The sequence below is a fragment of the Erythrolamprus reginae genome, chromosome 2 (assembly GCF_031021105.1).
Source record: "Erythrolamprus reginae isolate rEryReg1 chromosome 2, rEryReg1.hap1, whole genome shotgun sequence".
In the NCBI taxonomy this organism is placed as follows: Eukaryota; Metazoa; Chordata; class Lepidosauria; order Squamata; family Dipsadidae; genus Erythrolamprus; species Erythrolamprus reginae.
In genome coordinates, this window is record NC_091951.1 from 296,252,076 (window position 1) to 296,268,272 (window position 16,197).

Sequence of the window (16,197 nt, forward strand, 5' to 3'; positions counted from 1 at the left end):
CATTTTATAGTGAAATTGTTTTATTCCTTTAATACTGAATAATAATAACAATCAAGCTGACCTGCTGTGGATATATCAGGATTTTCTGTTTCTTGATGGGCAAATATTTTCCTTGGATGTAACCTGCCCAGAATAATCTGGAAATCAACTAACCTAATAATGAAGGATTTGTAAATGTTAGTTCAATGATAGTTCACCTGCCAATATAGCAGTAACCTAAGCATTAAAAATACAAATCCACAAAAAAATAATTACATCTTGCCATTTTAAATAATTCTCAGACTTTTAGATTGAGGATTTAATTGGTATCAATTGAATTGCACATTCTTTTCCATTTGGATCATTGCTTTTACTTTGAGATTGGGACTGAACTAGTAATATGTATGATTCATCTTTATGATTCATAAACTAATCTTCATGATTTAGGTGATTTCCGCTAGATACTATATAAGAGGAGCATATTTCCATTGATTTTACTGGATTTTATTGGAAAGGTTGTTGGACTGGTAGTAGTGAGCTGATTTCACAACATTTTGGAGAAAGTAGATTGATCAGGTCCAGGCTTGGAGACCTGGATCAGTATAGCGAACCTTTTCTAGACTAAACTTTCCAGTAGCTTTTTATACAATGAGTCATGGTATCCTTTTGGATTGTATGCAGAGGTTGGATATAACGGATGATGGCCTATAATGGTCCTACTCCTTCTTGAGTGGTTAGTTCCAATCTGTAACATTGAGGAAATAATGATTGCCTAAGTAGCCTCTGAGTGGATATTAACTGCTTGATGTTATCCAATGGGGTAATATATCATGAGACTGCTGATGATACCCAGTTGTACATCGCTGTTGTTGATGTTGTGGTTAGCTCTGGCCCAGCACCTGCCCCAAGGAATGTGGAGGTGGAGGTGGGAGAAACATCCACATGCCGCAGGCCTGTTTTGCTCCCGATGGAATCTGCCGACGAAGCCTCCTCTGACCAAGGAAGCGTGAGTGACAGGGAAGAGGGGAGTTTGGCAGACAGCCCAGGAGGAGATCAATCATCGGTATCATCCTTGGATTCTGAACAAGAATTAATGACACATCCACGCATGCGTAGAGTGATGCATAGGAGACAACAACTTAAGGATTATTACAAGAGAAAATGAGGCCACCTATGGTTGGGTGGGGCTGCTGTAATTAGTGCTACAGATAAAAAGAACAGCGTGCTGGTTTAGCCTTGTGGCAGTTTATCTGATTCATTGTTTCGTCAAGATCGTGGTTTTTGTGCTGTTCAAGATTGTGTGTGGACTCTCTAGACTTTAGAATTGGACTCAATTTCCCAGTTATTGGGTGAGCAATTGGATTGCATTTAACCTGTGCCTTGTGTGTACCAGCAAATCCCTTTGACATTTAAAAAGGGAGCTGTTACTGTTTTTCTGTTTATAAAAACGTTTGGGTTTTCCTTTTATCGTGTGGTGTGTGTCTTCCTGGACTAATTATCCTGTAATTACGGGCGGTTGAAACATGCCGGCAGAACATGTTGATATTCTTTTCTGGTGCCCGAAAGCTACCTTTGGTCTTGCTGGAAAAAACAGCTGAAGGTGAAACCTAGTAAATCTGAGCTGCTGTGGGTATATCAGGGTTTTCTGCTGCATCAAGTTGTTCCTCGATGGTCAAGAACTTGAGTGTTTGTTTGTTTGGGTTGGTTTCCTGGTACAGTTTAAGGTGTTGGTTTTAACCTTTCAAGCCCTTTATGGCTTGCTGCCTAGGTACAGTTAAGTCTGCTCTAGCGATCACTGGCTCCATCACTTAGCTCAAGTAGAGATAACTATTACTGATCCCACATTTTTTGAATGGCTGGACCAATTTCGTTATATACACAATGTACAACAACAATAAAGGCTGTGATTTTAACTAAAGTTAGAAATGCTACTTTCTCTAGTTAGAAATGCTACCTTTCTCTAGTTTCTCTAGTGCTTCTCAATTATTTTCTGTTACACCGCCCACCCCAGGAAGAAGTAAACACTTCACACACCCCAACTCTCCACCACGACTGTAAATAGTATCATTTGTCTATAAAATTGTTATAAGATCCTTTTCATTATCCAAAGCATTTTGCTGTCCTGACTCAATATGAGACTAATTTTACAGCAACTAATTCAAGTTAAATCCATCACATGTCTAGTACAAACATTACTTGTACCTATTTTGTACCTTCTCCACTAACATTTGGCTAATATCAAATGCTAGCTACTATTTAATGTTAACATTTCAATCATTAGAAGTTGCTTTTGTCAAGCATCTTACATTCACCTTACATTCTTCTAATTGTAAATGATACATAGGGTGGGCAGGGTAGAGCAAGGCAAAGCAGGGTAGAGGTGTATGAATCCCTGAGCCCCTGATTGTGAACCTAGGAGCAATTCTTAACATAGTCCTCAAATATTTTATTGTTCTTATTTTTTTTAATTAATGTGTACTAGTTTTAATGTTTGTAAGGAATCCAGAGTCATCTCAGATGGGTGGCACATAATTGCAATAATTCAGTTACTCAATCAATCAATCAATCAATCAAATCAATCAATCAATCAGAGCTTCTTTGGGACCAGAACCATTTATCAGCTACCCAAATGCAGGTCTCCTTGTGCTGGGAAAATCCAGGACAGCTTTTCTGAAGAGCCAATTAGCACTGAGGACTTTCTGAACAGGAGATGGGGACAAGGGAGGCACGGTGGCAAAAGGCAGAATATTGTCTTTGGGGACTTTCTATCCAAATCCCAAAACAAAGCCAAGAAAAGTCCGAAACATCACCTCCTGCAATAGAGAAAAAACAGACGTGGCTCCCATCTTTACATTGCAGGCTCTGGACATTCAGCTCCAGCCATCAAAACATTGCAACATTTTGCACACGTTCCTCCCCCCATGCAATTTCACTTCCGGGCATGCTCAGTAGCAGGACTCAACCAGAAACACAGCTAAGGGCTCTTTATCAAGCTGTGGAAGAAGAAAGCCACCCAAACACAGAAAAATCACCCAAAAATCCCCAAAAAAGATGGTGGCGCCCACGGATTGTACACTCCCCCTGTCATCACTCTGAGCCACCACCCGGCGGGTGCCCCACTATTTAAGAAACACTGCTTTAGTGGAACCAATTCTGTGTATTGGCCTCCTAGTTTTAATTAACCCTTCTCATTGATGTTATAGAAGCTTTTAAAGATGGACTTACTCAAAAGACTTTCCCTAATTTTGTTTTGCCATCATATTTACTTTTTTTAAAAATTGTGTTTTGTGTTTGGGTGGTGCTGCTTTAACATTTAACATATTATCAATGAATGTTTTACTTGCTTTTGGTAACCAATATCAGCTTTCAAAAGTCCCTAAATTGTGGCAGAGTAGACATTTGGTTAATAAATGAATTATACAATTTAAAAAAGAAAATGTATTAAATATTAATGCTAGAAATATACATAGTAGAATTATTTAAATAATGTGAAATTATTTGTTCTATTTATTCATTTGAAATTCCAAATTATGAAAATTTATATTTGAATTATACCAGTTGCATTGTCTCAACCAGGACATGTTTTATTGAAGGTATTTAATTTTAGCTCTATTTTGTTTATATGTTACAGTTCCACTTAGCAGCCCTGGCATCTTTGAAAGGCGACATCGTTGATCTTAATAAACGCTTACAGCAAACAGAACGAGAGAGAGATTTGTTGGAAAAGAAATTGGCAAAAGCCCAGGTTAGTCATTATTCAACTTATTAAAATAGCCTTGGCTCAATACCTTAAGCATTTAAACTAATCAAAAGAATTGTTGTTACATCAAAGGCATGAAATGTGACTTTTCATACATGAAAATAATAAAGTCTATCAGAGTCGTTTCTTGATACTAAGGGCATTAGGGAACAAAATTGGCTTATTTTTCTAAGCAAAAGAATATAGTGAGGACCGAGATTGTGGAGACAATATGCTGGCTCTGTTAAAAAGTGCTATTGCTAACATGTTGTAAGCCGCCCTGAGTCCAAAGAAAAGAGCAGCATTAAAAAATTGAATAAATAAATAATACATAATCAAGTTATTGCCCTATTTAAAGAGTTTATGAAAAACAAATTTCCTGCAAATGTGACCAAAAATTTTCATACCATGGAAGTGGTGCATTCAGTTGAAAAGGGTATGCATATTTATTGAGCTTCTCACCAATTGAAGCAAACTTTCTGTTTGTAGAAAAAAATAATAGATTTATAAGTTGAAAACAGTTATCAGGATTCAGCATGGATTTTTGAAAAATCCCCATCTTCTGCAGTGTTTTGCTAGACTAGTTGTGTTTTAATTTCTGATATTAAGCTTTCTTAATAGGTTGCGACAATATATTATTTATTTATTTATTTATTGGATTTGTATGCCACCCCTCTCCATAGACTCGGGGCGGCTAACAACAGTAGTAAAAACAGCATGTAAATCTAATACTAAACCAACTAAAAAACCCTTATTGTAAAACCAAACATACATACATACAAACAAACATACCATGCATAAATTGTAAAGGCCTAGGGGGGGAAAATATCTCAGTTCCCCCATGCCTGACGACAAAGGTGGATTTTAAGGAGCTTATGAAAGGTGAGGAGGGTGGGGGCAATTCTAATCTCTGGGGGGAGTTGGTTCCAGAGGGCCGGGGCCGCCACAGAGAAGGCTCTTCCCCTGGGCCCCGCCAAACGACATCGTTTTGTTGACAGGACCCGGAGAAGGCCCACTCTTTGGGACCTAACCAGTCGCTGAGCTTAGTGCGGCAGAAGGCGGTCTCGTAGATACCCAGGGCCGGTGCCATGAAGGGCTTTATAGGTGATGACCAACACTTAGAATTGTGACCGGAAACTGATCGGCAACCAATGCAGACTGCGGAGTGTTGGTGTTACATGGGCATTTTTGGGAAAGCCCATGATTGCTCTCACAGCTGCATTCTGCACGATCTGAAGTTTCCGAACACTTTTCAAAGGTAGCCCCATGTAGAGGGCATTACAGTAGTCGAGCCTCGAGGTGATGAGGGCATGAGTGACTATGAGCAGTGACTCCCGGTCCAAATAGGGCCACAACTGGTGCACCAGGCGAACCTGGGCAAACGCCCCTCTCGCCACAGCTGAAAGATGTTTCTCTAATGTGAGCTGTGGATCGAGGAGGACGCCCAAATTGTGGACCCTCTCCGAGGGGGTCAATGATTCCCCCCCCAAAGGGTGATGGACAGATGGAATTGTCCTTGGGAGGCAATATGGAATTGTCCTTGGGAGGCAATATATATATACTATACCTTTACTTTAGCAAAACATTTGATAAAAGGACAGAAAATATTTGATTAGCAGACTAGGCAAGGCTGGATGAGATGACATGACATGACAAGTTGATGCATACAGTAACAGTCTCAAAATTGCACTTGAAGAATATTAACTACTGACAACTTCATCATATTGGAGTGATACTGGGTTTGATGCCACAAGACTGGGACCTGAACGTAGACTCCTAAAACAGTCTTGTGATAACTTAGATCAGAGGTCCCCAACCTTTTTTGCACCAGGGACCGGCTTTCAGCTAGACCAGTTTTCCATGGCCCGGTGGGGGGGGGGGGGGGGGGGGGGAGAGAGCTAGCTGTCAGCGGCGCCGTAAAAGGGGCGATCAAGAGAGGAATGGGTGAATGAATGGACGGAGGGTGGGAAGGAAGGAAGGAAAGAGGGAAGGGACAGGAACAAAAGAAGGGTGCAAAGGAAGCAAGGAAAGGTGTGAAAGGGGAGAGTAAGAGAGGAAGGAGTGAAAGAAGGGAATGAGGGAGGAAGGAAGGGAGGAAGGAAAAGGAAAGCAAGAAATGGAGGGAGGAAAGGAAGGAAAGAAAGAAAGAAAGAAAGAAAGAAAGGGGGAAGGGACAGGAACAGAGGAAGGAAGGAAGCAAGGAAACTTATGAAAGGGGAGAGTAAGGGAAGAAGGTAGGAAGGAGAAAGAAAAGAAGAAATAGAGGAAGGGAAGGTAAAAGAGAGAAAGAAAAAGAGCAAGAAAGAAAGCAAGAAAGAGAAAGAAAGAAAGGCAACTTCAAAGAAAGGCTCACTGAGCATCTCTCACTCTCTCTCTCTTTCTATCCCTCTTTCTTTCTTTCTCTTCCTTTCTCTCTCTCCTCTTCCTTTATCTCCTCTCTCTCTCCCTCTCTCTTTCTCTCCCCCTCTCTCCCCCTTTCCCTCTCTCCCTCTCTTGCTATCTCTCCCCCCTCTCCCTCTCTCTTTCTCCCTCTCCCTCTCTTTCTCTCTCTCCCCCCTCTCTCTTTCTCTCTCTCTCCCCCTCTTTCTCTCTCTTCTTCTCACTTTCTCTCTCTTGTTTTCTTTCTGTCTCTTTTGCTTTCTCTCTCTCTCACTCTTTCTTGTTTTCTTTCTCACGCTCTTTCTCTCTCTTGTTCTCTCTCTTGCTATCTCTTTCTCTCCCCCCCCCTTTCTCACTCTCTCTTTCTCACTTTCTCTCTATCTTGCTGTCTGTTGCTCTCACTCACTCTCGTTCTCTCTCCATTCTTCTCAGCGATGACGCGCGCACGCCCTGCCCGCCTCACCTTTGCGAGAGCACTTTCGCCCCGGGCTCTCAGCAAGGGGGTTTGGAGGAGAGGCGGGGCCGGCGAAGGTGATATTGAATGTCGGGGGAGAACGGGCGGCTGCAAGCGCTCCCTATCCCCCTGCTAGCCCACTCGGAATATTCAAAATAAGAAAAGCCTTCGCCGGCAAAGGTTTTTCTTATTTTGAATATTCCGAGTGGGCTAGCAGGGAGATAGGGAGCGCGTGCAAATACCCGTTCTCCCCCGACATTCAATATCACCTTCGCCGGCCTCCGCTGAGGAAAGCCTTTGCCGGCATTTCCTCTCGTTGTCAAGGAGGCGCAGCGGCGGGCGGAGAGAGGGAAGGAGGGGGGGGGCAGCGGCGTCCCTCCTGGCCTTGGCGGGCCGCCCAACCCTCCCCACCTCCTGCAAACGCGGCGGGCGGCGGGGGGAGAGCGAGGAGCCGGTTCCGGCGGGCGCGGGGCTTGGCTGGCTGGCGGGGGGAGCGCCGCTGGTGATGCGGAAAGGCCGAGGGGGGCCCTGGCGCCGCGGACCGGCTGAAAAGCTCCAACGGCCCGGTCCCGGTCCGCGGACCGGCGGTTGGGGACCTCTGACTTAGATGAATCGGTAGAAGGAAACAAATGTCAGATGATACAAAGTAGAGTAGGACAGTTAATATCAAAGAAGACAGAAGTAAAATTCAAAACAGTAATGAGAGATTAGAGAAATGGCTGAAAGATAACATAATGAATTCAGTAAAGATAAATACAAAATTCTTCACTTAGGAAACTAAATGAAACCATAAGTAAAGGATAGGAATACCTGGCTTGGTAATAAGTTATGAAAAAAACGGTGAGTAGCAATGTGATGCATTGTTAAAATAACACTCAAATGCAAACTTGCGCTATATCGATAAGAGTGTAGAACAAATATTCCCTGTTATAGATTTAGAATGGTACAAAATATTCAGGAAATACTCGTGATTGCTAGTGAATTTTTTCTTTAATGCTACAAAGGTTTGAAGAAAATAAATTTTAACTTTTAGCTTCTTTTTAGGAATTGTTCATCCACTACCTATTTATCTCTGAATTGATAATGTCAGATGCAAATAATAAAACATAAAGGTTTTAGTTTATTATTTTAACGCTCTTCTGCTCCTGGGTAAAACTAGGTAGGTTCAACAGCATTCAAAGGGTTCGACCTCGTCTTCTTTTGATTATGTAAATAATTCCCCCCTTCACTGCTCCTCTGATTGCTTTCCCAGACTATGTAAGAAAAGGTAAATAATTTATCAAATTATTAATTTGAGAAACTAAAATTTTGCTTCGCCTCTTTTATACCTTTCTTTGTTTTGTCTATATATTTGGGACTAACTTGCCATTTAAATTCTTCTTGTCCATGAACCTTGCAGAGTTCCCTCTTTTCCCCTAACTTTTTTCTATATCTTTTAAATGGTTTTCTATCACTACTTGATTTAGAGAGATCTTGGTTTCCTCCATTGCTCAGCACTAATACCTGAGTTGCTGTCTAACTGACTAGGCTTCTCTCTTGTCATCTGTGGCAGTGATTTATTGTCCTATAGCAGAAACTTGTGACTGTTCTCAGTTGGAATTGTAGGTTGCAATTTTGGCTTGAGTTTCTTTCCTCCAATGACAGGTTTTCTGCTGCTGGGGGCCATACTCTGTAGTCTAATACAAGCAAAGTGTAATTGTAATGTTCTGGCCTTGGCTCTTCCTCACTTGACAAGCTTGCTCACAAAATTAAAGAATGATTTCTTTTTCATAAGCTTCATTCTCTGCTAACCAGTTTATGAGCCAAAATCTACATTGAACGTTGCTATGGACAAAGCTTGACTGTTGGGTTGAGTAACGCACTGTGCATTGCAATTTGCTTCTACTTGCTACTTAGGTATTAAGACATACTTATTACTCCTTCCTCTTTGTATTTTCCCCGATAACGACAAGCTGGTGTGGTGATTTGGGCTGAGAGAGAGTCACTGGCCCAAAGTCACCCAGCCAGATTCCATATTTAAGATGGGACTTGGTTTCTAATCTAGGGCTTTGTTTCAAGTTATTGAAGACTGACTCTCTGCTAAAAATAATAGCAGGAAGATCAAAAAAGAAATCCTTGCTCAGTTTGGACAGGAGTTAATACATACACCAGAATTGTGTATCCATTGATTAGTATTAATATAATTTAATAATCACAAATTATTACATTAATGACATTTCCATTGTAGTTTGTTAATCTAGTCCTAGTATATCTATGGTGTTACAGATTACTTCACTCCTATCAGTATGAAATCTGGGGTGGAGAGTTAATATGGGAAAACTACAATATAAAGCAGGCAAGTGTACAGTAAGATCACCAGATAATTATTCTTTGGAAATCACATGCTAGCTATAATTATAAATTCCAAGGAAGAAATAAAATACACTGGCAACAATTTTGTTTTGAGACTAAAGGAAAGTTTTCAAAGAAGTTTTTAATCCAGAAGGAAGAGGCTTATTTGGTCACCTCCCCTTTTCAGTGTCTATACTGAAAAATATTTGATGAATGAAGACCTTCACCCTGATCATCAATAAATAATATATAATTTAAGATATACTATGGTGGTACTATGCTAAGGTGACCAGACGTCTTGCTTTCCGTGGGACATTCCCACTTTTGAGCAATTTTTCCCGCGTACAGGGGCATTTTTTAAAAGTCAGCTTTACAAAGAAGGAAGCTCAGCTTCCACACTGCTCAAAATCGACCAATGCGGAGGTCCAGCAATGTCCAATCAGCAACTTGTTGGCTGGGCTGCTCTTCATGCCTGTACCTCCTCCATGAGCCGTTGACTCTGCACTGCAGGCACACTCATTGCAAGCGCAGTGCCTGGAGCAGTGGCAGTGGCCAGTGTGTCTGCTGCGCTGTCCGGCGTCCCGGCGCCACCTGTGCCTCTCCCGTGGCCCCAGCATGGCCAGCAACAGCAAAGGGGAGGAAAAGGAAAGGGAAGCACGGCCGAGGGGTTCACCCCCCTCCTCCAACAGCCTGTGCTTGGGGGCAGACAGATGGAGTGGCGAATAGAGATGGCTCTGTCCCGGTGCTTTTCCTCCCCGACAGACCTTTGCCCTGGCACTGCCAATGAGGCGACTGAGCGCATTCTGCTTCTGCCTCTGGGCTGACATTGCCTCGGAAGCAGATGAGAGAGGCAGCGCAGGTGCCTGCCATTGACAGAGAGGGAGAGAGAAAGAGAGAGAGAGAGAAGGAAGGAAGAGAGAGGAAGAGAGAAAGAAATGGAGAGTGAAGAAAGGAAGAGAGAGGAAGAAAGAAAGGGAGGGAGGGAGGGAGAAAGAAAGAGATCAAGAGAGAGAGAAAGAGAGGGGGAGAGAGCAAGAGAAAGAGAGAAAGAAAGCAAGAGAGAGAGAAAGACAGAAAGAGAGAAAGAGAGAGAGGGGGAGAGAGAAAGAGTGAGCAAGAGTGGGGGAGAGAGAGGGAGAGAGAGAGAGAAAGAGTGGGGGGAGAGAAAGAGAGAGAAAGGGAGGAAGGAAGAGAGAAAAAAGGAGAAAAAGGAAGAGAGAGAGAGGGAGGGAAGGAGGGTGAGAGAAAGAGAAAAGAGAGAGAGGAAGGGGGGAGAGAAAGAGGGAGGGGGAGAAAGAGAAATAGAGAGAAAGGGAGTGAGGAAGAGAAAGAGAGAAATTTTGGGGGGCTAAACTTTTTTTAGGCACCCCACCCCCACCCTCCCGCCGGCTGGATGGTGCCACTCTTTCCCAATCTGAAACTCTGGTCACTTTATATTATTCTCATAGCAGAATAGTAGGGGGATTAAAGAGCCCAAGCATAGTGAAAATGTAGATCACATTTTAATAGAAAACTTCCAAAGTGAAATGTTAAATAAAAACAATACATAACTATATATACTGTGCCTTTCTTTACCAAGACAAAAATGACAATTTTGGAAACTTAAACTTAGAAGATGAGGAAAAACTGGTGCTGTAAAGAGGCAAATAAATTTGCAAGGAATACTGTTTTAGAAATTAAAAATATTCTCATCTCAAGGAAAATAGATTTAAAATGAAGAACTAAGATGATCAGAACCTGTATTTGGTAAATTCTCCTTTATAATTGTGAAACGTAGAGAATGTCCAAGGAGACTAAGAACAGTCTGAAAGCCTTTGGAATATGATTTTAAGGAGAATCTTGAGAATCCCTTGGAGTAACAAAAGATCTAAGCTTAGAAGTTCTAGAGATGGCAGAGGGTGGGGGAAAGGTTCATAATGACCATCAAAAACTTAAATATTTGTATCATAGATGCATCTCTGTATAATGAACTTAGAAGGAACAACAGAAAAGAAGTAAGATATCACAAAGCAGCACCTACAGTAACCATATTCATAATAGGATTTCTCTGAATTATGAAGAATTGCAAGAGTAGCATAGAGGGGATGTGACCATCCACCTCCTGGAAGGAGAAGACACTTGACCTATATTAAATACTCTTTGATAAAAACAGATAAAGAAAAAAATCATTTCATAATCTTCAATGTGCTAGTAATGCAAGGTTTTTAATGATTTGTGATACTATCATTAAAAAAAATAACTGGTATGTGGCTGTGACTATTTTAATATACAAGATAACTAATATCCGTTTTCTAAATTTTGATTATTTCCAAGTATTAAAAATAATTGTTCAATTGATTAAAATGTTATATTGTGAAATTTGTGTCTGAAATATTTGCTGCTGTGATAAAAGAGTGAGAAAGTAGCATGTAGTAACTTCTTTAAATGATTTAGGTTGACAGTTCCATAAAAAACCATGAATTGTTTTCCAATGAAGTTAATGGGATAGTTACAGTATGTCAAGGATTGATTGCACAGTTTTCTAGCTTAGATTTCTGGTCTAGTTTTCAGGTAGTGGTTGCTTTACCGCATTCAGTTAAACCCAACAGATATATAAAGATTATCCCCATGTCAGGATTATTAATCATTCTCATCAACCCACTGTCATTAAAGCATTATCCCAGCTTCTGTAAAGAGGAAAAGTTTTCATATCCAGTTTTGCTCCTACTTCCTGCTTTGCTCCTACTCTAAATGACTTAACTGAAAAACTAGCCTCCTCTTTTTCTTCAATATGACACACACTTTGTAAATTATCATGAATAATTTGATAAATGCATTGAGTAATTTAATGATCCAGTCTTTCTATGGAACTTTCATCACTTAAAATTTAAATTTAGCCTCATAATTAGGTGAGTCTACATTGTAATGAAGCTACATTAAGTTACTGTAAGGTTTTATATCTAAAATAAATGGACCCATTAAGTTGTTGTATCAATATCCTAAATTGATAGGGTTTTCATTCCAAGTTATGTGATTCATGTATATAATGCTTTGCATATGTTTGCCATCAGGAATGTTCCAGATCAGTGTTTTTGGTAGGAGTCTTCCTCTTATTTAATATTAGGTTTAAGATTGGTATATAGCCAAAAATAATTTCAGTGTGACCCATCTCTTCAGTTGGGACACTTCTTTTTAGCAAAAATGCTTTTCTTTCTGGTGGGAATGACATCCAGATGTCATTGCCACCACTTTTTTCTTTTTTGCAGATCCAAACCGTTCAGAAATCAACCTTTTTACTGCTTCCTGAAACATGATATTATAGCAGGAGGTTGTTTGAAACCAGTACTGTGTAGGAAGTAAAGTGTGATCCAAAAATTCTGAAAATTGTAGTTCAACAGCATTTTAAGGTTTATAGTTTCAGTTACCTAGCAAAAATTATATTGTGGTAATGAGAATACATTATCCCTGTGCTGTGACTGTGCAGTGAATTAACTTTGTTTTGTTTAGTTAGTACATTTATATAACTCAAATCAAACTACAGTGATACCTCATCTTACAAACGCCTCATCATACAAACTTTTAAAGATACAAACCCGGGGTTTAAGATTTTTTTGCCTCTTCTTACAAACTATTTTCACCTTACAAACCCACCACCGCTGCTGGGATGCCCCGCTTCCGGACTTCTGTTGCCAGTGAAGCACCCGTTTTTGCACTGCTGGGATTCCCCTGAGGCTCCCCTCCATGGGAAACCCCACCTCCGGACTTCCGTGTTTTTGTGATGCTGCAGGGGAATCCCAGCAGTGTAAAAACGGGCGCTTCGCTGGCAACGGAAGTCTGGAGGTGGGGTTTCAAGGACTTTGGTGTTTTTGCGATGCTGCGATTTTACTGATGTTCCCTTCGCTGGGAAACCCCACCTCCGGACGTCCGTTGCCAGCAAAGCACTCATTTTTGCAATGCTGGGATTCCCCTGCAGCAATGCAAAAGCACAGAAGTCCAGAGGTGGGGTTTCCCATGGAGGGGAGCCTTAGGGGAATCCCAGCAGTGCAAAAATGGGCACTTCAGTTGGCAAAAGGGGTGAATTTTGGGCTTGCATGCATTAATCGCTTTTCCATTGATTCCTATGGGAAACATTGTTTCGTCTTACAAACTTTTCACCTTAAGAACCTCATCCTGGAACCAATTAAGTTTGTAAGACAAGGTATCACTGTATATGATACAAAAATAATTAAATAAAAATACAAAATAAAAAACTAAATAAAAATTTAGCTTTCCACAAAAGGAAACTTAAACAATTAAATGGCAATCAGAAATAAAATATCCGACCAGTTTGGAACTTTTCTCATTTTGCCCCAGGAGCCTGTGGACAGAACAGGGTTTGCAATATCTTTTATTTGGTGTTTTTTATTGTTACTAAGATGAATAATTTCATAAAAGATTCCCACAAAAATTAGTATTACTATGGCTTATATTAATCCTTGAAGGTATTTTTTTTGTAAAATCGTTTAACTAATCTAAACCTAATTATCAGTTTGTTTGTTTATTTGTTTGTTTGTTTATTTATTTATTTATTTATTAGATTTGTATGCCGCCCCTCTCCGAAGACTCGGGGCGGCTAACAACAATATAAAAAGACAATGTAAACAAATCTAATATTAAAAATAATCTAAAAAACCCAAATTTAAAGAACCACTCATACATACAAGCATATCATGTATAAATTCCATAAGCCTAGGGGGAAGGGAAATTTCAATTCCCCCATGCCTGACGACAGAGGTGGGTTTTAAGGAGCTTGCAAAAGGCAAGGAGGGTGGGGGCAACTCTGATATCCGGGGGGAGCTGGCTCCAGAGGGCCGGGGCCGCCACGGAGAAGGCTCTTCTCCTGGGTCCCGCCAAACGACATGGCTTAGTCGACGGGACCCGGAGAAGGCCAACTCTTTGTTTGGGAAGATGGCAGATTGTTAAATAACAACATGCCTCATGTTTCATATTGCTTCCATATGACCTCTAAATGTTTTTTTTACATTGTTTAGTGTGAGCAATCTCACCTAATGAGAGAGCATGAAGATGTGCAAGAGCGTACAACGCTTCGTTATGAGGAACGGATCACAGAGCTTCATAGCATTATTGCAGAGCTAAATAAGAAAATAGATCGACTGCAAGGAACTACTATAAGGTACAATGCTAAATGTATTTATTAGCAAAGTGCTACTGTGAACATACTTCTTGAGTTTCATTTATTTTATTTATTATTTATTGTATTTATATGCCGCTCATTCCGAAGCAGACTCAGAGCGGCTGACAACAATTATAACACTCTTACAAGTGTTCGAACACTCGAACACTTGTAAGAGCTTTTATTAAGACTTACAAAATGGCGCTCAAGGCGGCAAGATGCGCGTACCATGCCGCCTTGATTGCATCAGCGGAATCCCGCCCGGCCGCTCTGTTTAGGGTGACCCGCTTCCTTCTTAACCAGGGGGGAGTTGGGGAGCCCTTGCAGAGCAGTGCCGAGGATTTTAACACGTTTTTCGCTGATAAAATCGCCCAGATCCGGGCTGACCTCGACTCCAATTGGAAAACAGAGTTGACTGACAACGAGTCAGTCGAGGTGACTGGGGCACGTACTTGTCCACCTGTCTGGGAAGAGTTTGATCTGGTGACACCTGATGAAGTGGACAAGGCCATTGGAGCTGTGAGTTCCGCCACCTGTTTACTGGATCCGTGTCCCTCCTGGCTGATCTCGGCCAGCAGGGAGGTGACACGGAGCTGGGTCCAGGAGATTACCAACGCTTCCTTGGGGAGGGGAGTTTTTCCATCACTCTATAAAGAAGCGCTCGTGCGTCCCCTCCTCAAGAAGCCTTCCCTGGACCCAGCCGTACTTAACAACTATCGTCCAGTCTCCAACCTTCCCTTTATGGGGAAGGTTGTCGAGAAGGTGGTGGCACTCCAGCTCCAACGGTCCTTGGAAGAAGCTGATTATCTAGGTCCCCAGCAGTCGGGTTTCAGGCCCGGTTACAGCACAGAAACTGCTTTGGTCGCGTTGATGGATGATCTCTGGCGGGCCCGGGACAGCGGTTTATCCTCTGTCCTGGTGCTTCTTGACCTCTCAGCGGCTTTCGATACCATCGACCATGGTATCCTTCTGCACCGGCTGGAGGGGTTGGGGGTGGGAGGCACTGTTCTCCAGTGGTTCTCCTCCTACCTCTCCGGTCGGTCACAGTCGGTGTTAGTGGGGGGTCAGAGGTCGACTCCGAGGTTTCTCCCTTGTGGGGTGCCTCAGGGGTCGGTCCTCTCCCCCCTGCTATTTAATATCTACATGAAACCGCTGGGTGAGATCATCCAAGGGCATGGGGTGAGGTATCATCAGTACGCTGATGATACCCACCTTTACATCTCCACCCCATGTCCAGTCAATGAAGCAGTGGAAGTGATGTGCCGGTGTCTGGAGGCTGTTGGGGCCTGGATGGGTGTCAACAGACTCAAACTCAACCCGGATAAGACGGAGTGGCTGTGGGTTTTGCCTCCCAAGGACAATTCCATCTGTCCGTCCATTACCCTGGGGGGGGAATCCTTGACCCCCTCGGAGAGGGTCCGCAACTTGGGCGTCCTCCTCGATCCACAGCTCACATTAGAGAACCATCTTTCAGCTGTGGCGAGGGGGGCGTTTGCCCAGGTTCGCCTGGTGCACCAGTTGCGGCCCTATCTGGACCGGGACTCATTGCTCACAGTCACTCATGCCCTCATCACCTCGAGGTTCGACTACTGTAATGCTCTCTACATGGGGCTATCTTTGAAAAGTGTTCGGAAACTTCAGATCGTGCAGAATGCAGCTGCGAGAGCAGTCATGGGCCTACCTAGGTATGCCCATGTTTCAACATCACTCCGCAGCTTGCATTGGCTGCCGATCAATTTCCGGTCACAATTCAAAGTGTTGGTCATGACCTTTAAAGCCCTTCATGGCACTGGACCAGAATATCTCCGAGACCGCCTTCTACCGCACGAATCCCAGCGACCAATTAGGTCCCACAGAGTGGGCCTTCTCCGGGTCCCGTCAACTAAACAATGTCGGTTGGCGGGCCCCAGGGGAAGAGCCTTCTCTGTGGCGGCCCGGACTCTCTGGAACCAACTCCCCCCAGAGATTAGAACTGCCCCTACTCTCCCTGCCTTCCGTAAACTTCTTAAAACCCACCTCTGTCGTCAGGCATGGGGGAACTGAAACACCTCCCCCGGGCATGCACATTTTATGTATGGGATGTTTGAGTGTATGCTTGTTAACAAAATGGGGTTCTTTTAAATGTTTTAAATTATATTTGGATTTGTTACAAACTGTTATGTT

General features: G+C 42.4%; 1 protein-coding gene across 2 annotated transcripts in view; it reads left to right on the top strand.

The window, feature by feature from the left end:
- Nucleotides 1-16,197, top strand: part of MCC (MCC regulator of WNT signaling pathway) — a 227,216-nt gene that overhangs the window by 133,357 nt on the left and 77,662 nt on the right. For both annotated transcript variants that reach the window (XM_070742893.1, XM_070742894.1), the window contains 2 exons: nucleotides 3,611-3,724; nucleotides 13,892-14,034. In XM_070742893.1, the coding sequence (XP_070598994.1) occupies nucleotides 3,611-3,724; nucleotides 13,892-14,034 (257 nt within the window). The remainder of the gene's footprint in view (nucleotides 1-3,610; nucleotides 3,725-13,891; nucleotides 14,035-16,197) is intronic.